The sequence below is a fragment of the Corythoichthys intestinalis genome, chromosome 21, assembly GCF_030265065.1.
Source record: "Corythoichthys intestinalis isolate RoL2023-P3 chromosome 21, ASM3026506v1, whole genome shotgun sequence".
NCBI classification, from domain to species: domain Eukaryota; kingdom Metazoa; phylum Chordata; class Actinopteri; order Syngnathiformes; family Syngnathidae; genus Corythoichthys; species Corythoichthys intestinalis.
The window spans coordinates 33,814,187-33,840,028 of NC_080415.1; the positions used below are offsets into that span (position 1 = coordinate 33,814,187).

At 39.7% G+C, this 25,842-nt stretch overlaps 1 protein-coding gene across 1 annotated transcript in view; it reads left to right on the forward strand.

Moving 5' to 3' along the window:
- gfra1b (gdnf family receptor alpha 1b) overlaps positions 1-25,842 on the forward strand; it is a 33,797-nt gene extending 7,955 nt beyond the window's left edge. The window contains exons 4-10 of the mRNA XM_057827031.1: positions 7,719-7,897; positions 7,962-8,134; positions 16,116-16,225; positions 19,247-19,381; positions 19,450-19,592; positions 19,687-19,734; positions 21,058-25,842. Of these exons, the coding sequence (XP_057683014.1) occupies positions 7,719-7,897; positions 7,962-8,134; positions 16,116-16,225; positions 19,247-19,381; positions 19,450-19,592; positions 19,687-19,734; positions 21,058-21,183 (914 nt within the window). The 3' untranslated portion in view covers positions 21,184-25,842. The remainder of the gene's footprint in view (positions 1-7,718; positions 7,898-7,961; positions 8,135-16,115; positions 16,226-19,246; positions 19,382-19,449; positions 19,593-19,686; positions 19,735-21,057) is intronic.

Here is a 25,842-nt window from a genome sequence, read left to right on the forward strand (position 1 = left end):
AACAACAATTGGCTAACTTGCGTAGCAAAAGCCCGCTAGCTTAAATGCTATATAATTCTAACGGGGTTTTTTTCACAATACTCTCAACAAATTGTTCAAACGCATATTTCCACAAAAAACTGCTAAATATTTTTCCAAACAAAATAACAAATGCATAAACAAACATATTAGTTCAAACAAAAACACACCTTATGTTTGTCTTAACAAGGAGCAGCTGGCTTTAGCCATGTTGAACGAATTATGGCATCTTGACTGTTGCCACTAGAGGGCAGTGTATCCACCCAAATCAATCAAACTAAATGCAACACTTTCAAAACAAACCATTGCAACCATTACTCTAATTAAACGAATCCCCGAAGCAGCATTAATTTGATTTGAAGCTTTTTTTCTAATTGAATTACTCGACTTAATCGATTAATCATTGCAGCACTATAAGGAAATCATTTTATATCGTGTTGGATTTTGTTGAAATTTCTAGAAATACATTTTCGTGGTATATTAGATATATTTTTTTGTCATTTGTGGAGTATAACCTTGAAAAAAGTTTTTAAATTTTTAACGTAAAGCTAAATATAGTGCTGCAGCGATTAATCAATTAACTCGAGTATTCGATTAGAAAAAAATATTAGAATTAAATTTTTTTGCTTCGAGTAATTAAAATAGCGTTATAATGGTTTACTTTGGAAGTGTTTGCATTCAGTTTTATACGATTAGGGTGGATACACTGCCCTCTGGTCTGCCTCTTTTCACATGGCTGAATCCAACTGCTCCAAGTTAAGACCAACGTAAGCTAAGTTTTTGTTTGAGCTAATGTTTTGTAATGCATTCATATTTAGTTTATAGGTATGTTTAGCCGTTTTTTGTGGGAATATGTTTCTGAACCATTTGTTAAGCGCATTGTAAAAAAACTAGCATTTTATAGCATTTAAGCTAGCGGACTTTTTCTGTGTAAGTTAGCCAATTGTTCTTTTGTTGTACATAGATCCTCATTTTAAAAAATGTTATTATACCTTTGAGCCTCAGCTCTGGTATTTTAATTTTTCATGTTCCTTATCCGATTACTCGATTATTCGAACTAACTAGTCCATCGATTAATTGACTACTAAAATATTTGATAGCTGCAGCCCTAGCTAAATGTTTCATTGTCTAGTCTGAATGGATTGGACATCCATGGCAGCCAATGTTAATTAATGAAATAACATTGTTCTAATATGCCCAAATTAATGCAAAACAGTTCCTTTTTAAAGCAACTCTGGCTCCTCTATCACCTTCTGTGGCAGTCAATGAGTTAACAGCATTTAAAAGGAGACTTGTGGGCTCCCCGAACGTTTGTTGTCGTTGTTTTTCTTCATGCGGCGCCACCGTTGGAAAGCGAAATGGAATTGGAAACAAATGGTTTGGGAGGTCAGCCGATAAGGAAAGAGGCCAGCCGGCCGGTCATGAATCAAAACAAGGACTGTTGGAACACCAAAGGAGAAAAGCCACTCCCAATTTTGCTCAAGCGCAACCTCGGCGTGATAAGACCAGCTTAAGACATCCACCGAGCGTTTCGCAGTGGCTTGCAACTTTAAGATTTCATCGATTGCTTCACATTGACAGTCATAGACGTCAGATTAATTTCAACTGGGACGTCTAGAATTGAGACATTCGCAAAGTTGGACCTTCATCAGATGCAAATTTATAGAAAAAATATGTCATTCGTTTGTACTGAATTTTTTTCCGTTTGTGCTGTCCGTTTTTGAGATATTAACAATTCTTCTATAGGTCAATCTGAGGTCACAGCACCCCATTTTGATTAAAAATGGCTAAAAATCGTGTGTCATTCGTGTGTGTTTGTGCTACGTTTGTGCTGTAAAAAATGTAATTTGTGCTGCTATCGTTTTTGAGATATTGAGATATTAATTTTGAGTGATGACGTCAATCGCAGTCCATCTGTCGTGACTGACGAAGCGTACCAACTCTCTCAATAACAGAGGGGTGTCCCAATAACTAACTAACTTATAGCTCAAACGAATGACACCCTTTTGGGTCCATTTTGCACTAAATGGGGGGCTTTAGATATTAGTTTTGAGTTATGATGTGACTCGCAGCACCAATTTAATGCAAAATGGACCCCAAGGGGTGCCATTCATTTGTGCTATATTTGTGCTAGTTGTTGCAACTCGAAATTAATATCGCAATATCTTTTTTTTGCCTCGTTTATTGGTAGAAAGTAGCGAACAGGAAGAGGTTATGAGGGGACAGAAGAAAAGAAGGAGAGAAGAATAACAAACAACAAGAATACATTGAACACCTACACTAACTGAATATGTTGGTGCTATCGTTAGCGAGTTGTTTTTCTGGTTGACACCATATGGGGGGGGGGGGGGGGGGGCCTGATGATCAAGGAAAAAAGACAGGGTCGGGGGAGTCAGAAAGATAAGTGATTGGGAGGGGTGGAGTGTACACAAATCAGCCATGTGAGTATAGAACCCAGTGTTTGTGTGAATCCCTTGTGAGTGTGAGTATGTTGGCATCCTGTTATATGCAGTCTGATCCTGACATCGAGTTTTTCTACTTGAGTGTCTAATTGCACCTAGTCATGTGTGAATCCCATCAGACATGTGATAGTCCTGCAGACGAGTAGAAATGTCGCGCGGGAGACGCCCCAGGGCCACGGTCCTTCCCCAGCCAATCGGGGGGGGGGCGCGAGCCAGCGCAACACATCCTTCCTCCCGCAGCCCAACAAGGGGGCCGCCGTCATCCCCCGGGATCCCGGGTAGTCCCCGGGCTATCCATGCCCCCATCAACCGGCCCTCAGGGATGGGATGAGGGGACGCGCCAACACCCCTCGCGCCCACCACCACCCCTGCCCACCCATCTGGCCTACAAGACACGCCATCGCTGCAGCCCCCAACCGGCACGGCACACCGCAGGACCCCCAATGGCCCACCAAGCCCAGGGCAGGGCAGGATCCCCACCCAGAGCAGGTGATATCCAGCCGACCCAGCCACGACTTACACCGGAGCACCAGGGAGGATACCCTGGCAGAAAATAGAAGGAAGGGCGAAAGTATGAGCGTGCCAAAAAGCCGACGCCGGCAGCCCAGACAGAGAGGAGGACACGCCCCGGGAGCCACGCCATAGAGAAAAAGTGTGGGACCCACCTACCGCCCTATTACTGTGGCTCCCAGGTCCCCGACTGGGAGCCATTACCCAGCACCGTGACGGGATTGTGTGGGGAGGGTAATGCTGTGTATGCATTAAAATAGGAGAGCCTGGCTTAATATCTCAATATTTATAAAACGTTATCAGCATAAACTAAATTTTTACAGCACAAACTTAGCACAAACAAATGGCGTCATTTCTGGTCCATTTTGCACTAAATGGGGGGCTGCGTGACGCCATCACTCGAAATTAATATCACAATATCTCAAAAACGATAGCAGTACAAACGGAAATTTTAACACCACCAACCAGCACAAATGTAGCACAAACGATGAACATTATTTTTCTATAAATTTGTGTCTGATGGGGGGCCAACTTCACGGAGGATGTTCATTGTTGTCAATTAGTTAATTTTGGGCTACTTTCGGGTCACTTCCTCTTGATTTTGGGTCGGTTCCTGTACATTTTGTAGCATCTGGATCACTTGCTGTAGATTTCATGTCACCTTCTTATCGTGTCCCAACAACTAGTGCAAATTTAGCACAAACAAATAGCACCCCTTCTGGTCTGTTTTGCAGTAAATGGGGGGTTGAGATATTAATTTTGAGTAATGTTATGACTCCCCCCCCCAACCTCTGATGTCAACATTGTTGTCGCACAACATCCCTCATGCCTCCCAGCATGCATTGCATCATTACAGATGTAAATAACATTTAAACTTCATGTTCTGTGCTAGTTACTTACAGTATAACTTCACGGAGGTGGAATTGAGTGCTCATGTTTCGCTTGACATTGATCTTTCGGTCGCTGCCAGCCCTCCCAGTCAAAATGGATTGGACGTCTATCACCGTCAATGGCAGCCTATAAATTCAAACAGGTTAATTAGTTTGTGGTATTGGATTAGCAGTTAGCTGCAGCTTTTTGTTCATTTCAATGAGACTAAATTGATTGGACAACTATTGGCTTCAATGGCGCTGAAATGTGATAATTTACCGCTACCTCTTGCTAGCTGTCACGAAATGAGGTCAGCAAGAAAGCCGCCCTTTGTCTGGAGATTTGCCACATGGGCCAGCGTGAGTGAAAGCAGCCTCGAGGTAGATGTTCGCTCAGGGTCAGAGGTGTTCTTCCCGCGTCAGGCACCGCGGTGGGCTTGCTCAAGGGCGGAAACGAGAGATTCGCCTTTTGTCGTTCCCTGACAAATGAAATCCCAGACTTGGGAGTCAAACTGTTGCCAGTAACAAGGCAATGACATCGTTGTTATTGCTGTGCGTGAAGAGTTTGGATTAAAGTTGTCGAAGTAATTTAGATAAAAATAACGTATTAATAAATTCTTTCTTTTGATTTATTTACATTTGGTCATTCACCTCTCCCACACAAAATGAATTGGACGTGTAGCACCGTCAATGGCACTGAAAGATGAGCATTCCAGCTAGTATTCCTTGTTTCAATGAGTTGAATGTCTATCCTTGTCAATAGCTGGAAATTAGTTATTTTGGGTCATTTTGTCAAGCTTTGTAAGGAGGGAGGGAGGGAGGGAGGGAGGGAGGGAGGGAGGGAGGGAGGGAAGGAAGGAAGGAAGGAAGGAAGGAAGGAAGGAAGGAAGGAAGGAAGGAAGGAAGGAAGGAAGGAAGGAAGGAAGGAAGGAAGGAAGGAAGGAAGGAAGGAAGGAAGGAAGGAAGGAAGGAAGGAAGGAAGGAAGGAAGACGCTAATGGAGATTTTTGGGGGAGGTCCAAGTTAAAAATCAATAGGTATAAATGGAAACTTTTTTGTGTGAGTTAAACGTGTCATTGAAAATATATGGGAATGTTTTCTTCCATTTTTGGCGAAACCGTACGTTTTTGCCAAAAATTGGCTGATAAATTTTGGGTCACTTCCTGTTAATCTGGCACAAATTGAGGAAGTTTTTTGTAAAATAAATAAATAAATAAATAAATAAATAATAATAATAATAATGACCCCAATAGAGATTTTTTGGGAGGTCCAAGTTGAATATCAATAGGTATGAACAGAAACATTTTTTGTGCGAGTTGGACGTGCCTTTGAAAATATATGGGGATGTTTTGTCCATTTTGGGTGAAACCGTACATTTTTGCCAAAAACTGGCTGTTAAATTTTGGGTCACTGTCTAGTAATCTGGCACAAATTGAGGAAGTTTTTTGTAAAAAAAAATAATGACCCCAATGGAGATTTTTTGGGAGGTCCAAGTTGAAAATCAATAGCTATGAATGCAAACATTTTTTGTGCGAGTTAAACATGCCATTGAAAATATATGGGGATGTTTTCGTCCATTTTTGGCGAAACTGTACGTTTTTACCGAATCTCAGGGCACTTCCTATTATTTTGGGGCAAATTGAGAAAGTTTTTTGTTTTGTTAAAAAAATAATAATAATAATGACCTCAATGGAGATTTTTTGGAGGTTCGAGTTGAAAATCAATAGGCGTGAATGGAAAAAAAAAATTGTGCGAGTACAATGTGTCATTGAAAATATGTGGGGATGTTTTTTGTCCATTTTTGGTGAAACTGTACATTTTTGACAAAAACTGGCTAGTAAAATTTTGGGTCACCATATTCACTCATAGTGAATTTTCGGTTTTTGTATCAAAAATTGTAAAGTATATTTTTGAGTATCCATATACGCCATTGAAAATATATGGGGATGGTTTGGTCCATTTTGGGCAGAACTGTATATTTTTGCCAAAAACTGGCTAATAAATTTTGGGTCACTTTGTAAATTTTGGGATACTTATGGGTGGCTTACCTTTGATTTTGGGCTTGTAAAGTAAATTTTGGGGAAGTTCAGGGTTACTTTCTGTACATATTTGATCCATTTCCTGTCGTTTTTAGGGAATTTCAAAGTCACATCCTGTTCGTTGCTCTAATACTGTTGATTTTGGCGAATTTCCGGTCACTTCCTGTTGGTTTTGGGGCATTCCCAGGTCATTTCCTGTTAATCTGGGGCAAATTTGTTGTTTTTTTTGTAAAAAATAATGACCCCAAAGGAGATTTTTTTGAAGGTCAGAGCTCAAAATCAATCTGCGTGAATGGATTTTTTTTTTTTTTTTTTTTTTGTGGGAGTAGAATGTGTCATCGAAAACATACTGTATGGGGACGTTTTTTTGGTCCATTTTTGTACAATTTTGACAAAAACTGGCAGATAAATTTTGGGTCACTACATTCACTAATAGTGAATTTTATTTTTATATATATATATTTTTTAACCCGAAGTATGTTTTTTGAGTATCAATATGTGCCATTGAAAATATATGGGATGTTTTGTTCATTTTTGGCGAAACCGTACATCTTTGCCACAAAACTGGCTGATAAATTTTATGTCACTTTGTTAATTTTTAGGGTACTTGCGCGTCGCTTACTTTTAATTTTGGGCTCGTATACTACATTTTGCGGATGTTCAAGGTTACTTCCTGTACATTTTGTATCAGTTTCCTGTCGTTTTTAGGGAATTTCAAAGTCACATCCTGTTCATTGCTCAATTACTGTTGATTTTGGGGCGTTTCTGGGTCACTACCTGTTGGTTTTGGGCACTTTCTGATAGTTTTGGGGCGTTCCCAGGTCACGTACAGGTCCTGTACATTTTGGATCACTTCCTATTAATTTTGGGCAAATTGAGGAAGTTTCTTTGTGGAAAAAAATGGCGACCCCCTTTTTTTTTTGGGAGATCCAAGTTCAAAATCAGTAGGCATGAATGGAAAGGTTTTTGTGGGTGTAGAATGAACCATCAAAAGTAGAGTATATGGGAATGTTTTTGTCAATTTTTGGCAAAACAGCGATTTTTTGCCTAAAACTGCCTGATAAATTTTGGATTTTCTGACGTGTGAATTTGAACAAAAATTGTTTATGATATGTAGTATTTATAAATTCAGTTTTTGCTATTGGAAATGAACGGAGGGCTCATTTTTACGGCATTTCAAAGTCAAATCCTGATCATTGCTCACTTACTGTTGATTTTGGAGCATTCCCAGGTTACTTCCTGTACATTTTGGGTCACTTTCTGTTCATCTCGAGGCAAATTTTTTTGTGATAACAAAAAAAAAAAGTTGTGATCACCAATGGAGATGTTTTTTGGGCGATCCAAGTGGAAAATGAATTGGCAATAATCGAAAAGTTTTTGTGGGAGTAGAATGTGACATTGAAAATATGTGGGGATGTTTTTGTCAATTTTTGGTGAAATTTTTGCCAAAAGTGCCTGATAAATTTGAGATTTTTTTAGGTGTGAATAGTACAAAAAATGTAGGACAAGTAGCATTTATCAATGAAATTTTTGACTTTGGAAATGAACAGAGGGCTTTTTTGTCTCAAAAAATGACTACCACTACACTAAACACTAAAATAGTTAACGTGACAACAGTAGTTTGGATTGAAGAAAATACATCCAGAAAAATGGAATCTGTCACGAAGAAAACTGTGATCTCGGTGTGGATTTATTTCGAGTAGAAAAATGGGAAAGGTTTTCTCCCTCCGTAGGCCGTTTCGGGGTTTTACACGGCGAGTCATGACGACCTCCGGCTTTTCTGACTTAGTCACAATGTGAGCCCTGACGTTTGTTTGTCAGCCGAGCCAGCGTCGTCCAAAGAGAACAACTGCCTGAACGCGGCCAAGGCGTGCAACCTGAACGACACGTGCAAGAAGTACCGCTCGGCCTACATCAACCCGTGCACCGGAAGGGTGTCGGCCTCCGAGGTCTGCAACAAGCGCAAGTGCCACAAGGCCCTGAGGCACTTCTTTGACAAGGTAACGCAAACAAACGGGCCGACGAGCTATATGTTCGGGTCTTGGACAAATTTGTGTTTGGCAGGTTCCCAGCAAGTACAGCTACGGGATGCTGTTCTGCTCGTGTCCGACGGGAGACGAGACGGCGTGCGCCGAACGCCGCCGCCAGACCATCGTGCCCGCTTGCTCCTATGAAGACAAGGACAAAAGCAACTGCTTGTCGTTGCAAAATGCCTGCAAGACCAACTACATCTGCAGGTGATGTTCCAAGTTTCACCTTGTGACGTGTCAAGTTGCATGTTTGAACCTGACAACTCTTGCATTTTAACACGACGACTTTTACATTTTGGTGTAACAGGCCTCGCGTTTTGACGTAACAAATTTCACGATTTGATGTGACAAGTTTCAAGTTATAAACTTTCACTCTGTTATGTAACACCTTTCACTTTATGATATGTCAAATTTTACCATTTGCCCAAAAAATTTCACAATCCAAGTTGACATGTTTCACGTTTTAACGTGACAAATTTCAGAAACGTGACATGTGTCACGCTGAAATATGACAGTGTCATGTTTTCACATGACACGTTTTGTGTTTTGGTGCGACAAGTTTCACATTTTGATGTAGGTTTCACGTATTGATGTAACACCTTTTGCGGTTAAATGTGGTAACGTTCACAGATTTGACACATGTCACGCTATACTGTGACAGCGTCATGTTTTGACATGACAAGTTTTGTGTTTGGAGCAACAAGTTTCACAAACGTGACATGTGTCACACTGAAATATGGCAGTGTCATGTTTTGACGTGACAAGTTTTGTGTTTTGGAGCAACAACTTTCACATTTTGACGTAATAAGTTTCGCGTTTTGATGTAACAAGTTTCACGATTAAATGTGACAACTTTCACAGATGTGACATGTGTCACGCTGTAATATGACACTGTCATCTTTTGACATGACAATTTTGTGTTTTGGAGCGACAAGTTTCCCATTTTGATGTAAGTTTCGCGTATTGATGTAACACCCTTCACAGTTAAATGTGGCAACTTTCACAGATGTGACACGTGTCACGCTGTAATATGACAGTGTCATGTTTTGACGTGACAAGTTTTGTGTTTTGGAGCGACAAGTTTCAAATTATGACGGAATAAGTTTCGTATTTGACGTAACAAGTTCACGGTTAAATGTGGCAACTTTCACAGATGTGACATGTGTCACGCTGTAATATGACAGTGTCATGTTTTGACATGACAAGTTTTGTGTTTCGGAGCAACAAGTTTCATGGTTAAATGTGGCAACTTTCACAGACGTGACACATGTCACGCTGTAATATGACAGTGTCATGTTTTGAGATGACAAGTTTTGTGTTTTGGAGGGACAAGTTTCACATTTTGACGTAATAAGTTTTGCATTTTGACATAACAAGTTTCACGATTAAATGTGACAACTTTCACAGATGTGACGTGTCACGCTGTAATATGAAAGTGTCATGTTTTGACGTGACAAGTTTAGTATTATTAGCGGCAAGTTTCAAATTTTGACATAATAAGTTTCACATTTTGATGTAACTAGTTTCACGATTAAATGTGACAACTTTCACAGATGTGACATGTGTCACGTAATATGACAGTGTCATGTTTTGATGTGACACGTTTTGTGTTTTGGTGCGACAAGTTTCACATTTTGATGTAAGTTTCACGTATTGATGTAACACCTTTTGCGGTTAAATGTGGTCACGTTCACAGATTTGACACATGTCACGCTATACTGTGACAGTGTCATGTTTTGACATGACAAGTTTTGTGTTTGGAGCAACAAGTTTCACAAACGTGACATGTGTCACACTGAAATATGGCAGTGTCATGTTTTGACGTGACAAGTTTTGTGTTTTGGAGCAACAACTTTCACATTTTGACGTAATAAGTTTCGCGTTTTGATGTAACAAGTTTCACGATTAAATGTGACAACTTTCACAGACGTGACACATGTCACACTGTAATATGACAGTCTCATCTTTTGACATGACAAGTTTTGTGTTTTGGAGCGATAAGTTTCACATTTTGATGTAAGTTTTGCATATTGATGCAACACCTTTCACGGTTAAATGTGGCAACTTTCACAGATGTGACACGTGTCACGCTGTAATATGACAGTGTCATGTTTTGACGTGACAAGTTTTGTGTTTTGGAGCGACAAGTTTCAAAATTTGACGGAATAAGTTTCGTGTTTTGACGGAACAAGTCACACAATAAAATGTGACAAGTTTCACAAAGGTGACATGTATCATGCTGAAATATGACAGTGTCATGTTTTGACATGACAAGTTTTGTGTTTTGGAGCCACAAGTTTCACATTTTGATGTAACCTGTTTCACGGTTAAAATGTGGCAACTTTCACAGACGTGACACGTGTCACGCTGAAATATGACAGTGTCATGTTTTGACATGACAAGTTTTGTGTTTTGGAGCGACAAGTTTCAAAATTTGACGGAATAAGTTTCGTGTTTTGACGGAACAAGTCACACGATAAAATGTGGCATCTTTCACAGACGTGACACGTGTCACGCTGTAATATGACAGAGTCATGTTTTGACGTGACAAGTTTTGTTGTTTCGGAAGAACAACTTTCACATTTTGACGTAATAAGTTTCGTGTTTTGATGGAACAAGTTTCACGATTAAATGTGACAACTTTCACAGATGTGACATGTGTCACGCTGTAATATGACAGTGTCATGTTTTGACATGACAAGTTTTGTGTTTTGGAGCGATAAGTTTCACATTTTGATGTAAGTTTCGCATATTGATGCAACACCTTTCACGGTTAAATGTGGCAACTTTCACAGATGTGACACGTGTCACGCTGTAATATGACAGTGTCATGTTTTGACGTGATAAGTTTTGTGTTTTGGAGCGACAAGTTTCAAAATTTGACGGAATAAGTTTCGTGTTTTGACGGAACAAGTTCACGGTTAAATGTGGCAACTTTCACAGACGTGACACGTGTCACGCTGTAATATGACAGTGTCATGTTTTGACATGACAAGTTTTGTGTTTCGGAGCGACAAGTTTCACATTTTGATGTAATAAGTTTCACATTTTGACGTAACTAGTTTCACGATTAAATGTGACAACTTTCACAGAAGTGACACGTATCACCCTGTACTGTCACAGTGTCATGTTTTGACAGGACTAGTTTTGTGTTTTTGAGCGACAAATTTCACGTTTTGACGTAGCAGGTTTTGACGTAACAAGTTTTGTGTTTTGACCAAACAAGTTTCACGGTTAAATGTGTCAACCTTCACAGACATGACACGTGTCACGCTATACTGTGACAGTGTCATGTTTTGTCATTACAAGTTTTGTGTTTTGGAGCGACAAGTTTCACATTTTGACGCAATAAGTCGCGTTTTGATGTAACAAGTTTCACGATTAAATGTGACAACTTTCACAAATTTGACACGTGTCACGCTGTACTGTGACAGGGTCATGTTTTAACATGTCAAGTTTTGTGTTATGAAGCGACATTTTTTACATTGTGGCATAATAAGTTTTGCGTTTTGACCTAACAAGTTTCACGATTAAATGTGACATCTTCCAAGTTATAACGTAACAGGTTCCATGCTATAATTCAATAAAGTTCGCATTTTGACGAGACCAGTTTCAAAGACGTGACATATGTCACCCTGTATTGTCTGTGACACTGTCATGTTTTGACATGACAAGTTTTGTCTTTTGGCGCGAGAAGTTTCACGTTTTGACACGAGTTTTGACGTAAGTTTTAAGGTAAAATGTGGCAACTTTCACAGATGTGACATGTGTCACGCTGTATTATGACAGTGTCATGTTTTGACGTGACGAGTCTTTTGTTTTGGAGCGACAAGTTTCACATTTTGACGTAAGTTTCGCATTTTGATGTAACAAGTTTCACAATTAAATGTGACAATTTCCAAGTTATAACGTGGCAAGTTTCACGCTGTAATTCAACAAAGTTCACGTTTTGAAGAGACAAGTTTCACAGACGTGTCACGCTGTACTGTGACAGTGTCATGTTATGTCATGACAAGTTTTGTGTTTTGGAGTTTTGACATAACAATTTTCACGGTTAAATGTGACAACTTTCACGGACGTGACATGTGTCATGCTGTAATATGACAGCGTCATGTTTTGACGTGACATGTTTTGTGGTTTGGAGCGGCAAGTTATAGCGTGACAAGTGTCACATTGTAACGTGACAAGTGTCTCGCCGTAATGAGTTTTGTGTTTTGAAGTGGCAAGTTTTCTGTTTTGACATGAAAAGTTTCGCGATTTGATGTGACAAATTACACATTTTGACGTAACAAGCTTCACGATTGGACTAACAACTTTTACCAGTGAACATGACAAGTTTTACGCTGAAGTGTGTCGATGTCTTGTCTTGACAAGTTTTGTGTCTTGACGTTTTAACGTTTTAATGCCACAATTTTTAGATTGAGTGCGGCAAATTTCACATTTCAACATAAGTTTGACATTTAACCGTCTCATTTTTCACTTTTATTGTAAAACCTATCTCATTATTAGAACACAAAAGTTGTTTTTTGTTCCGGTGTACCGCTTCTGTTAACAGTGTTTTTGTTTTTTGAGCACTTAAGCCAAGCTGGTTGCCATCATTATGTTGAAAAAGCTTCCATGTGGTTATTCAGATTTTCTATTTTAAGAGAGATAAGCACAGTTCTTAGAGTCAAAGCAAAACATTGGCCATGTTAATGGAAAGAAAATTGCTAGTTTGGTTACGAAGGCGTCATTTGAATGCAGAAGGTCTCAGTTCGCACTTTTCAAAAGCAATCCCTTCAAATTATACGGACGGATGTTGGGTAGCTGGGACCGGCTGGGTGGGTGGGTGGGATGATGTGACGTGACAGTTGCCTCTCTGCCGCCGGCCCGACCATCCCCGCACGTCTTTTAACGCACTACAGTGATCCCTCCCTACTTTGCTGTTCAAAACACTTCGCACCCTCAGTCCAGCGCGGATTTTTTTTTTTTTTTTTCAATTAAAATAAAAAACAATCATAAAAAAATACAGATGAGCTGTCCCGAGCCGGTCGTGTAGTCTTACATCGTGTCGCGTCTCTTCCTTCTCTTTGTTGGTCAGGTAGTGCACTGGAGTTAAAGTTAACGATGATTGACGGACGTTTAATGTTTGATCTTGCCACAGATGCCTGGAAGCCGAAGCTTCTAGGGTTGTTCCGATCATGTTTTTTTTGCTCCCGATCCAAATCGTTTTAGTTTGAGTATCTGCCGATCCCGATATTTCCCGATCCGATTGCTTTTTTTTTTTGCTCCCGATTCAATTCCTATCATTCCCGATAATTTTTCCCGATCATATACATTTTGGCAATGCATTAAGAAAAAAATGAATAAAACTCGGACGAATATATACATTCAATACATAAGTACTGTATTTGTTTATTATGACAATAAATCCTCAAGATGGCATTTAGATTATTAACATTCTTTCTGTGAGAGGGATCCACCGATAGAAAGACTTGTAATTCTTAAAGGATTAATGTGATGTTGTATATTGTGACTAAATATTGCCATCTACTGTATTTGTTGAGCTTTCAGTAAATGATACTGCAGCCATTTAACTTCTGCCCAAATGCATGATGGGAAGTGCAACCATGACTGTGCGTAGGGGCAGCAATTGATATATCTTCTCTGCGTTGGGAAAGAACATAGGGTGTTAAGAAAATGATCAACTACTACCTTTCTTCACCACAATGCCTCCCATGTTTTTTTTTTTAATTGCTGAGGGAGGTATTGTAGGGCTTTAGCCACATAAAAAATTGCTCCAAAGACTGTCAAAATTCTCTCTACTCATTATACGCTGCCTTTTAGCGCTATTCTATAGGTAAAACGGCTTTTTTATAGATTGAACGTGACAATGCATGAGTGGGTCGTGCAGCACATGCGTTAATTATTTAACGTGATTAATTTTTAAAAATTCATTACCGCCGTTAACGCAATAAATTTAATAGCCCTACTTTAAGCCAAAACTACTCTGGATGAGTGTAAGACATTTTGTCTGTAACGTTAAATACAAGTAGAAAACGGGTTAAATAAAAAAAATACATATATTAAAAAAAGGCATGTCCGATATTTTTTTTGCCGATTCCGATACTTTGAAAATGACGTGATCGGACCCGATCGATTATCTTTAGAAGCTTCAAAGTGCAGAATGTGTCAATCGTCGTTTAACTTGTTAAACTGTTGCTGTTTAACAAGTCATATTGTGTAAGTGAGCAGCTTTGAGTAGACCCACTCAATGAAGCATTTAATAAAGACAAGGCGGAAAACACTCAGGTGACTTGAAGTTCCGCTCTGAGACACCCAATTTGGTCAGCTTTCAAAATTGTCCGATATGCATGTGTGATACATCATTGGAAAGCTTAAAATCTCAATTTTCTAGGGGAAGAAAATTTTTAAACAGCAGGGCATTTGAAAAAAAAAATTAAACAGCGAAACCCTATCTGGAGGTGAGAGCATGAAAGAGTAGAATTAAAGACGCCATGACTTTAACGAGATATTATCGCATACTTTACTTGTTTCGATCCAAAAACTCCATGTAGCATGTATCACCGAGTGTCAAGACACATCTGTGAATGGCCATAGCTGGATTTTGGGGGCATTTTATGGGTGAAACATGGTAATAAAACAAGGGTTGCCAAGCAAAAATCGCAGACATCAAGGAGTGGTCGAGTTTTCATATATTTACCCTTTTATACGTTTTTTTTTTTCTTTTTTTTTTCTATTTTTCTTTGTTTGGATCGATTATCCTTAACATATCGGAGAAAATGCGGCAGTAACAAACAAACAAAAATAAAATACAATTAAGCGATAGTTATGGGGTAGATCTCCATGACTTTTTTTCATTGTGACGTAATTTGTTTAAAAGTTTAAAATATGCGAGTGAATAATTTTTAAAGTTGTTTTTTTTTTTTAATGAAATATTAGACATCAATTAATGATTATAAGCTAAAACTGACAGACATTTTGAATAACAAATATTATTACCGTATTGGCCCGAATATAAGACGGTGTTTTTTGCATTGAAATAAGACTGAAAAAGTGGGAGTCGTCTTATATTCGGGGTCGAGACATTATACCCATTCAAGACGCTAGATGGCGCCAGATTATCATTGAAGCGATGTTCTGTCATGACAGACCTCAGCTACTCTCAAATTTAAACAGTTTGCATTATTTAATTGCAATGTTTTCCCTTATTCAGATTTGTTTCAAGACTACAGTTAGACTTCACTTTGATGGTTAATGCAGTTATTAAAATTTTGTTTTTATCACAATAGATTGGTTTATTTACATTTCAAAAACCAGAAGCCATTTATTTACGAATGTGATTGCACTTTAGTTTACATATTTAAATATTCAGATATTAAGATTTGAATGAGGCAAAATAACATGCTTTTTCTCACAAATATATTGTTATAATTAGTGATGCATGATAATGCATTTTTCAACCGATACCGATAACCAATTATCACCTCCTCCTTCCAGCCGATAACCGATAATGTCAAGCCGATAACTCTATTGAAAAGATATATACAAATTGAAATTATAAAAAACTGTGCAAAAGTACAATTTATCGCTACTTTTTCCACATCAAATGTGAGCAAGTAGCAAATTCCAACGTCGAATCATTGTATGTTAATATTCATAATGCTTACAAATTAATGACTTAATTGCACAAAAAATACCTTTAGGAGGGGTTGGGTTGCCGGCCCAGAATTCGACAAAACTGTGTCGGTTGCACACATTTGAAGGCTAAATGAAGCATAGAATTATCGGATTGCATTATCGGTTGAATTTTTTAAAATCTCTTATCGGTGTGACGTCATAATTGCCATTATCGGCCGATAATTATCGGTAACCGATATTATCGTGCATCTTTAGTTATAATCATTTGTTTCAGATGTACTGTCATTATTTTCGGTATAAAAATTAATTTGGTGTTCAAAAAGTCCTTTTTCAAACTCGAGTCTTGAAAAAGATGGGGTCGTCTTATAATCAGGGCCGTCTTATATTCGGGCCATTACGGTAATAATAACAGTTAAACAGACGATGGAAACGAGACATCTGAAACATGTTGCATTTCTCACTTTTGGCATTTTTTTAAAATCAACTGGGAATTTTCAGTGCTAACAATCCTTTTTGGTGCAATTTGTTAATAAGGAACTGTTTGCAGGTCTCGCCTGGCGGATTTCATCAGCAGCTGTCAGCCGGAAACTCGCTCGGTTTCAGGCTGTTTGCGGGAGAACTACGCCGACTGCCTGTTGGCCTACTCGGGCCTCATCGGTGAGCGCCGCTTTCATCGCCCCTTCCCTGAAAAATGTCGAAAATACATTCCGCAAGCCGCGTTTTGTTTGTCAAAGTGGCTCCCCGCGAGGTGTTGCCGTGTCATCGCACACGTGTTTGGCTTAGATAAGACGAGAGAAGGCGACGGCTTAGCAAACTAATTGATGGATTCGTTTTATTCATGAGCAAAAATAGCGTAAGGCTACAACTGGTTTTTTTTGGGGGGGGGGCAATGAAAATTTGATGATTAGAAACTGAATGGTAGTAGTTGACGGTATTGGATGTATTTGCTTTCAGTTTGAGTTAACGGTCGGGTTCCGATTTGTTAGTGTTTGGGAACAAAACAGGAGAAAACACTAAAATTACAAAGTGTTGCTCATCCGTAAGATTTTTTCAGCTGCTTTGAGCTACTTTACATGTCCCAAATCCAAATGAGACATCAATTAGCTGAAAGTTTTCAAGTAAGCCAATAGAAGATGTTTTCACACCCTGTGGAAACGTTGAAAGAAAAAAACCTTGAAAATAAATCAATAAATACCAGACCAGAACAAGAGAAACAGATGTCATTTTCAGATTTGGCGATCAACACACAATAATGTAAGCAAATCTTTCAAAATAAAAGTTTTGAGAAAAAAACTGACCTTACCTGAACAATCACAATGGGTGCCATTTACGGATTCACCGATGATTTCTAATGATTTCATAATTTCTAAGCAGCACGCAAAATGAATCCTAATAAAACTGTGACACAAAATGATCCAGAATCAGGAGTCCAACAGGTGCAGGTAATAAAAACTTAAACCAGGGCCGGCACTAGTCATAGGTGAGCTAGGCGATAGCCTAAGGCACCATCTATTGGCGGGGGCACCAAATTACTTTGAGGCGAAAAAAATACCCTGCTATTTTATGGCATGCATGAGGCAGGGAGGAACAGTCCACGCTTACAGTTTGTAAGCAGATCCACTTCATGGAAAAAGGACAAATAATCGCTAGTGATTAAATCAAAAGTCATTCAAACTGTAGGTTTCAAAGCGAAACTAAAATGATCACATGACAACAAATTTAATAGCATAACTAGCAATTAATAAAACACTAACTAAATGAATATTTAGCACAGAACATTAAGTTTAAAATTTATTTACAGTCCATCTGTAGAGATGCAATGCATGCTAGGAGGCATGAGGCTGTTGTACAACAACGGTGTTGACAGCAGGTGGCAGCAGAGGTTGTCTGTCTTCCCCAGGTGAAGTGAGAGATATAATTGAGCGGCGATGGCATAGGAGCTTTTTGAAGCAATGAAGCTTTGCAGCCAATTGATTCAAAGCCTCATGGTGGTTCCTTTGCTCTATGAAACTAATGGAACACTATGTAAATGAATAATTATCATATACAATGAAGTTCAAATATTATTTACATCTGTAGTAATGCAATGCATGCTGGGAGGCATGTTGTACAACGACAGTATTGACAGCAGAGGTTGTCCGTCTCTCCCAAGTGAAGTGTGAGATTAAATTGTGCAGCGATGGCCAAATGAAGATTTTTGAAGCAATGAAGCTTTGCAGCCAATTGATTCAAAGCCTCATGGTGGTTCATTTGCTCTATGAAACTAATGGAACACTAACTAAATGAATAATTATCATATACAATGAAGTTTAAATATTATTTACATCTGTAGTGATGCAATGCATGCTGGGAGGCATGTTGTACGACAACAATGTTGACAGCAAAGGTTGTCTGAGAGATTACGTTTGAGTGGCGATGGCCAAATGAAGCTTTTTTGAAGCAATGAAGCTTTGCAGCCAATTGATTCAAAGGTTCATGGTGGTTCATTTGCTCTATGAAACTGTTGGAACACTAACTAAATGAATAATTATCATAGAACATGAAGTTTAAATATTATTTACATCTGTAGTAATTCAATGCATGCTGGGAGGCATGTTGTACAACAACAGTATTGACAGCAAAGGTTGTCTGTTTCTCCAAAGTGAAGTAAGAGATTTAGGACTGCAGCTATCGAATATTTTAGTAGTCGATTAATCGGTGGATTATTTAGTTTGAATAATCGAGTAATCGGATAAGGAACATGAAAAATTAAAATACCTGAGCTGAGCCTCAAACAGTATAAATTTTTTAAAAATAGGATCTATGTAAAACAAAAGAACAATTGGCTAACTTACATAAAAAAGTCCACTAGCTTAAATGCTATAAAATGATAGTTTTTTTTTTTTACAATGCTCAAAACAAATGGCTCAGACACATATTCCCACAAAAAATGGCTAATTATACCTATAAACTAAATTATGAATACATTAAAAAACATTAGCTCGTACAAAAACTTAGCTTACGTTGGTCTTAACAGGGAGCAGTTGGATTCAGCCATGTGAAAAGAGGCAGACCAGAGGGCAGTGTATCCACCCTAATAAATAAAACTAAATCCAAACACTTTCAAAATAAACCATTACAACGCCACTTTAATTAAACGAGTACTCGAGGCAACAAAATTTAATTTAAATATTTTTTTCTAAATGTATACTCGAGTTAATCGATTAATCGTCGCAGCACTAAAGAGATTACATTGAGCGGCGATGGCCAAATGAAGCTTTCTGAAGCAATGAAGCTTTCCAGCCAATTGATTCAAAGCTTCATGGTGGTTCATTTGCTCTGAAACTACTGGAACACTAACTTAATGAATAATTAGCGCAGAACATGAAGCTTAAATATTATTTACATCTGTAGTGATGCAATGCATGCTTGGAGGCATGTTGTACGACAACAGTGTTGACAGCAGAGGTTGTCTCTCCAAAGTGAAGTGAAAGAGTACATTGAGCGGCGATGGCCAAATGAAGCTTTTTGAAGCAATGAAGCTTTGCAGGCAGTTGATTCAAAGCTTCATGGTGGTTCATGTGCTCTATGGTGCTATCAAGTGGTAATGAAGCCCAAGAGGCAAACAGTGTTAAGAATTATATGGCTAGCCTGACTTAAACATAGAGGTCATTTCTCATATGGCTTGTGTTTGCTAAGGTACGGTGATCACGCCCAACTACGAGCGCTCACTAGGAATCAGCCCATCACCTTGGTGCGACTGCGTCAGCAGCGGCAACGACAAACCCGAGTGTGACAAGTTCCTCAACTTCTTCACCGACAACCGATGCCTGAGTGAGTGCCTTGGAAATCCGCCCCGCCTAATGCGGAATGACAAACTTTTTGTACATTCGCCGGCGCAGGGAACGCCATCCAAGCGTTCGGCAACGGTACCGACGTAGGCGTGTGGCAGCCGCCCGTCGAGCCTACGTCAGCGCAGACCAAAGACGACGACAAACCGGATCTACACGCCGACCCGTCCTATCAATTTTGTGGGACATTACAGGTATCAACGAGGTCTATTGATGTGTTTTGTGAGCAGAAAAAGCTTTTTTTTTTTCAATTTGTGTTATCTTATCTTAGCATTTTTCTCCTTTTAGGCCCAAAAACTGGCGTCCAATCGTACTGAGGATTCTACTTTATGTGAAGTAAGAATAACTACACTTGACATGACTATCACCATTTTTAAGTTTCTTTACTTACACTCCTCAGCCTCCCTGGTAAAGTATTGTCATGGGTGCTGGAGAGGAGGGTCCGTCAGGAAGTTGAACCTCAGATTCAGGAGGAGTAGTGTGGCTTTTGTCCCAGCCGTGGAACAGTGGATCAGGGTCCTCGAGGGTCCATGGAAGTTCGCCCAACTGGTCTACATTTGTTTTGTGGATTTAGAGAAGGCGTTCCACCATGTCCCTCGTGGAGTCAAGTGGGCGGTGCTTCGGGAGTTCGCGTTACCGAGCTCCCTGGTAAGGGCTGTTCGGTCCCTGTACGACCGGCGCCAGAGTTTGGTCCGCATTTCCGGCAGTAAGTCGGATTCGTTCCCAGTGAGGGTTGGACTCCGCTACGGTTGCCCTTTGTCACCTATTCTGTTCATAACTTTTATGGACAGAATTTCTAGGTGCAGTCAAAGCTTTGAGGGCATCTGGTTTGGTGGCCTCAGCATTGCATCCCTGCTTTTTGCAGATGATTTGGTGCCGCTGGCTTCATCAAGCCGTGATCTCCAACTCGGCGGTTCGCTGAGAGTGAAGCGTTTGGGATGAAAGTCAGCACCTACACATCCGAGACCATGGATCTCAGTCGGAAAAGGGTGGCGTGCCCTCTCCGAGTCGGGGAAGAGATCCTGCCCCAAGTGGGGGAGTTCAAGTATCTTGGAGTCTTGTTCACAAGTGAGGGTAGGAGGTAGCAGGAGATCGACAGGCGGATCGGTGCAGGGTCTGCAGTGATGCGGACTCTTCACCGGTCTGTAGTGGTGAAGAAGGAGCTAAGCGAAGCTCTTGATCTACGTTCCTCCCATCACCTATGGTCAAGAGCTGTGGGTTGTGATCGAAAGAACAAGATCCTGGATAAAAGTGGCTGAAATGAGTTTCCTCTGCAGGGTGTGAGAGCTCTCCCTTTGAGATAGGGTGATAAGCCCGGTCGTCCGGGAGGGACTCAGGGTCGAGCCGCTACTCCTCCGCGTAGAGAGGAGCCAGCTGAGGTTGCTCGGGCATCTAGTTCGGATGCTTCCTGGATGCCTCCATGCAGAGGTGTTCCAGGAATGTCCCACCGGCAAGACGGCCCGGAGGTGACCCGGGAAACGCTGGCGAGACTGTCTCTCGGCTGGCCTTGGAACGCCTTAGAATCCCGCTTGGGAGAGGGAAGTATGAGCTTCCCTGCTAAAGTTGCTACCCGTGCGAACCGACCCTCGATTAAGTGGTAGATAATAGAATGTACTTACATTCCAGTACTTACAGCAGTTGTGCTAATTTGTCATTCAGACGGGCGACTCCAACGCCATCGCCAGAAGCTCGTCGCGGGAAGTCCCGCGTGCTTACAACTCACGTCTTCTCTTCGCTTTGACCTTGGCGCCGACGTTCCAGCTGGTTGGAATCACCTTCTTGTAGAGGATTGTCGGTATGCCAACAAATAGGACCTATAAACTTTTTGAGGAGGTTCTCTTTTTAGATGTTTTAGCAGATGCCCAAGTGTGGATCTCTTTCAAATTTCCACATTCGCGTGCTGTGGTTTGTCTCATCAACCCTACATGGAATCGTTCAATGAGAAGACGACCAGTCAGGTTTTGCTGTGGAAGTTATTATCGACAAAGAGAGACGCAATGACTTTGGACACCTGAACAGTTTTTCTCAAACTTTTGGGATCCAGGGAGCACTTGCAACAGAACTTTCACATGTACATCTAAATTCTAAGAAGAATATTCGCCAATCACGTTTTCGATTTTTCCGATGAATCTGATTCGAGAAATACTTACATGAATTATGATTGTTTGCTCTGTAACATGTCAGAAAATGACCAAAAATGTTGATATGGTTGATGTTTGTAAAAGTCTGTTGTCATGAGATGCACTGTTGAGAGACTGAAATACAGACAATTTAAAGATTAGTCAGATCTTTGAACTAATTTACTGCCACTGACAGTGATAGACTTCAAATCCATTTGAACTGGGATGGCTGGCATTGGGGGATCATGTTTCACTGCTATTTAGGGCAATAGACATCCAATCCATTATTGACTGGGTCAGTCAAAGTTGACTGGACGTCTATCGCCGTCAGTGGCGGCCAATGAGTTAACCCTTTAAGGTCTAGGGGGCCTTCAGTAGGAGAGAATACCGTAAAAAATGTGAATAGAAACTCTCCTTTTCATTAAACACTTTCACATGAATCGATTTTTTATCCCCTCCCCCCAAAAAAAACAGAAAACAAAAATTCCTTCAAACAGGAGAACTTGAATTTTACAGTCATGTGAAAAAATTAGGACGCCCCTTGAAATATTCGCTTCTTTATTAAATGCTCACATTTCAGTGTCTGATCTTGTTTTTCTTTATCTCTGGAAAAGAAATTGATTTCATTGCAGGTAAACGACAAAAATTAACATTGTTTTACCCATTAAACCAAATATATCAACAAAAATGCATATTCTAACTGAGGAAAAAGTTAGGACACCCTACCACCTAATAGCGAGTGTTACCCCCTTTGGCTGAAATAACTTCAGTGAGACGCTTTTCGTAGCCATCTACCATTCTTTGACATCGGTCTGAAGAAAGTTTGCCCCACTCCTCAACGCAGAATACTTTCAGCTGTGAGATGTTTCAGGGGTTTCACCCCACAGCCTCTCAATGGGATTAAGAACTGGGCTTTGACTCGGCCATTCCAGGACCTTGGTGGATTTACTGGTATGTTTTGGGCCATCGTCATGTTGCAGGGTCCAGTTTCGCTTCAGTTTTAATATTTTCACAGATGATCTCACATGTTCTTCAAGCACCCTGTGATACACGATAGAATTCGTGGTGGATTCTGTAATTGTGAGCTGGCCAGGTCCTGCTGCAGCAAAGCATCCCCAAACCATGACACTTCCACCTCCATGCTTCACAGTTGGTATGAGGTTCTTTTCCAGGAATGCTGAATTGGGTTTGCGCCAAACATGTCTTCTGTTCTGATGTCCAAATAATTCAATTTTAGATTCATCTGTCCAAATAACATTAGTCCAGAAGTCCTTGTCTTTGTCTACATTCACTCTGGTAAACTTCAGTCAGGCCTTCATGTTTTTCTTGGAGAGCCAAGGCACACCACCGATGAAGGTTAAACTTGTGAAGTCTCTGTATGATTGTACAGGCATGTACTTTCACATCAACAGTAGCAAGGGCCTGCTGTAGGTCCCGTGATGACATTTTAGGGTTTTTGGAGACTTCTTTTAGCATCTTGCGGTCTGCTCTCGGGGCAAACTTGCTTAGACGGCCAGACCTGGGTATGTTGGCAGTTGTTTTGAATGTCCTCCACTTGTAGACCATTTTCCAGACAGTGGAATGGGTGATTTTAGATTCTTTTGAGATTTTTTGACATCCCTTACCAGACTCATAAGCATCAACAATCTTCTTTCTGAAGGCCTCAGGCAGCTTATTTAATCTCACCATGGAGTTTTCTCTCACTTCAACAGTCAGGGGCACACCAAACTAAATGTGAGGTTTAAATAAGGCAAGCCTACTCCAAAACACTGGGTAATGATGTTCTAATCGTGTCAACCTGATGTGATACACTTGTGTGTGATTTTAGCCATTTTAAATGGGATTAAATGTGGGGGTGTCCTAATTGATTTCTCAACAGAAATTGCATTTATTAAAAATTACATTTTACAGAAAGGTATAAAATATCTTTTTTTCAGTTTTAATTGTTTAGTTTTACAACTTGAATCTCTCACGATTGTTAAAATTGATAATAAGCATCCATACGGCCATCTATGTTAGAAAACACACAGGCTTCCATTGGGTGGACTAATTTTTTTCACATGGCTGTATATAGCTTACCTTTTGTCATATATTAGGTCAACTTTGTCATCCAGTTAGTTGGTTGGAAAAACATTTTGTAAATATCAAAACAAAGAAGATCATCTATAATGCCGATTTAAGCATCTTCAGAGAGAGCTATCATTTCTTGAAACAAAAATAAGGCTAATTACGCCAGTCGCGATGGTGTCATGAGGGAAACTTTGTTCATTAGTGCTTACCAGGGGCTTGGCTCACATCTGGAAATGAGGGCATCTCTGGCACACGGTCCATTCAATAGCTCAGTACTTCTCTATTTTCTGTTACGTCAGAATCTGGTAAAGATTAGCATGAGTTAGCATCTAAACTAGCAGAGTTTTGCTATGCAAGTTAGCCAATTGTTCTGTTGTTGTACTTCGATCCTCATTTATTTATTTTTTTATATTGTTTGAGGCTAAGCTCAGGCGCTAGTTGAGTCAACATTGAAGTAAAGATCAACTAAATCCTGATTTATCATTTTTAGCACAGCAAAACTGCTGGTGTCCGATGCACGCCCGAGCTTAACCTCAAACGATATAAAAATAATAATAATAATAATAATAAATAAAAGGATGTTACAAAAGAACAATTGGCTAACTTAGCAAAAGTCCGCTAGCTTAAATGCTATACAATGCTAATATTTACCAGATAGTTTCTAGTACGCACTAGAAACAATCTGGTACGCATCACAGTTTCTGGTGCGTACCAGATAGTTTCTAGTGCGCACCACATAATATGTGGTGTGTACCAGGTAGTTTCTGGTGCGTACCAGATAGGTTCTAGTGCGCACCACATACTATTTGGTGTTAACCATATGGTTTATATTCATTTTATTCCTTTCAATGTCCCTTTAGGGGCTCCATACCTTTGCGTTGGTGTGAGGTTATTTTGTACTGAGCAACTTGGTATGCCACCCTATATGATGCTAACAGTGCTCGCTCGGTATACTGTCACAATTAACTCGAGTAATCGGATTAGAAAAAAAGAGTCAAATTAAATTTTGGTGCTTCGAGTATTTGTTTAATTAAAGTGGTGCTGTAATGGTTTGTTTTGAAAGTGATTGCCTTGAGTTTTATTGATTTAGGTGGATACACTGCTCTCTAGTGGCAATAGTGAATATAACTCATGTCACATGGCGGAATCCAGCTACTCCCTGTTAAGACCAACATAAGCTAAGTTTTTGTTTGAGCTAATGTTTTTTAATGCATTTGTAATTTTAGTTTATATATATGGCCGTTTATTGTGGGAATATGTGTTTGAACCATTTGTTCAGAGCATTGTACAAAAAAATAAATAAACGTTAGCATTTTATAGCATTTAAGTTATCAGACTTTTGCTATGTAAGTTTGCCAGTTGTTTCTTTTGTTGTACTTACATCCTCATTTACTTGTTTATTTTTAACCGTTTGAAGCTCAGCTCAGGTATTTTAATTTTTTATGTTCCTTATCTGATTACTCGATTTTTTGAACTAGTTCATCGATTAATCGACTACTAAAATAATTGATAGCTGCAGCCCTACTTGCTGGTTTACCGATGTAAGACTGACAAAGCGGGACGATTGTTGGCAATATTTGGCACATTTTCGCTGAAAAAAATTCTAGTGGCTTATCAATGTGATCAAGGTCTAATGTCTTTAAGTGACTTTTTAATCGGGTTGGCTTCCAGCTGTGCGCTTCAAAAAAATGTTTAGATACTTTATTAACAGTCAAAGCAAAACGCTACATTCATATTTCGTCTTAGCTCTTCATATCTCCAGTGCTCTTTGCGGTGTGCTCTTGTTTGGTTCAAAAACACAGCAAAAAAGTATATTCCCCGAGCTTACATGCTGTCCCACTATTTGAGAAGTACTGCAGTATTTCAACCAATTCGAAACCCTAACCTTAACCACGACCCCGTCAACAATCTGCAACTGTGCCATACAGCCAGACACGCCTCCATTTCCAGATACAGTTGAGAATGTGTATACATTTACTGTATGTCTACATTATTTCTGGGCTGTTACATGAACAAGCACAGTGGAAAAACAAAGGAATTATTGTCGGCAGTACTTTGAAAACGCGTCCTTGTCATCATTTACAATGTGAAAATAACTTCAATGTAAAAAGTCCAATTAAACAGAAACATGTTTTTGCAAAAATGTCTCCACTTATTATCTGCTGGAAACGTGGGTTGGGGAATTTTCCACCATTGTCAGTCACATCACATCAAACGACAAGGACGCCAGCCCGAGTAGAGGACAGACGGAGAT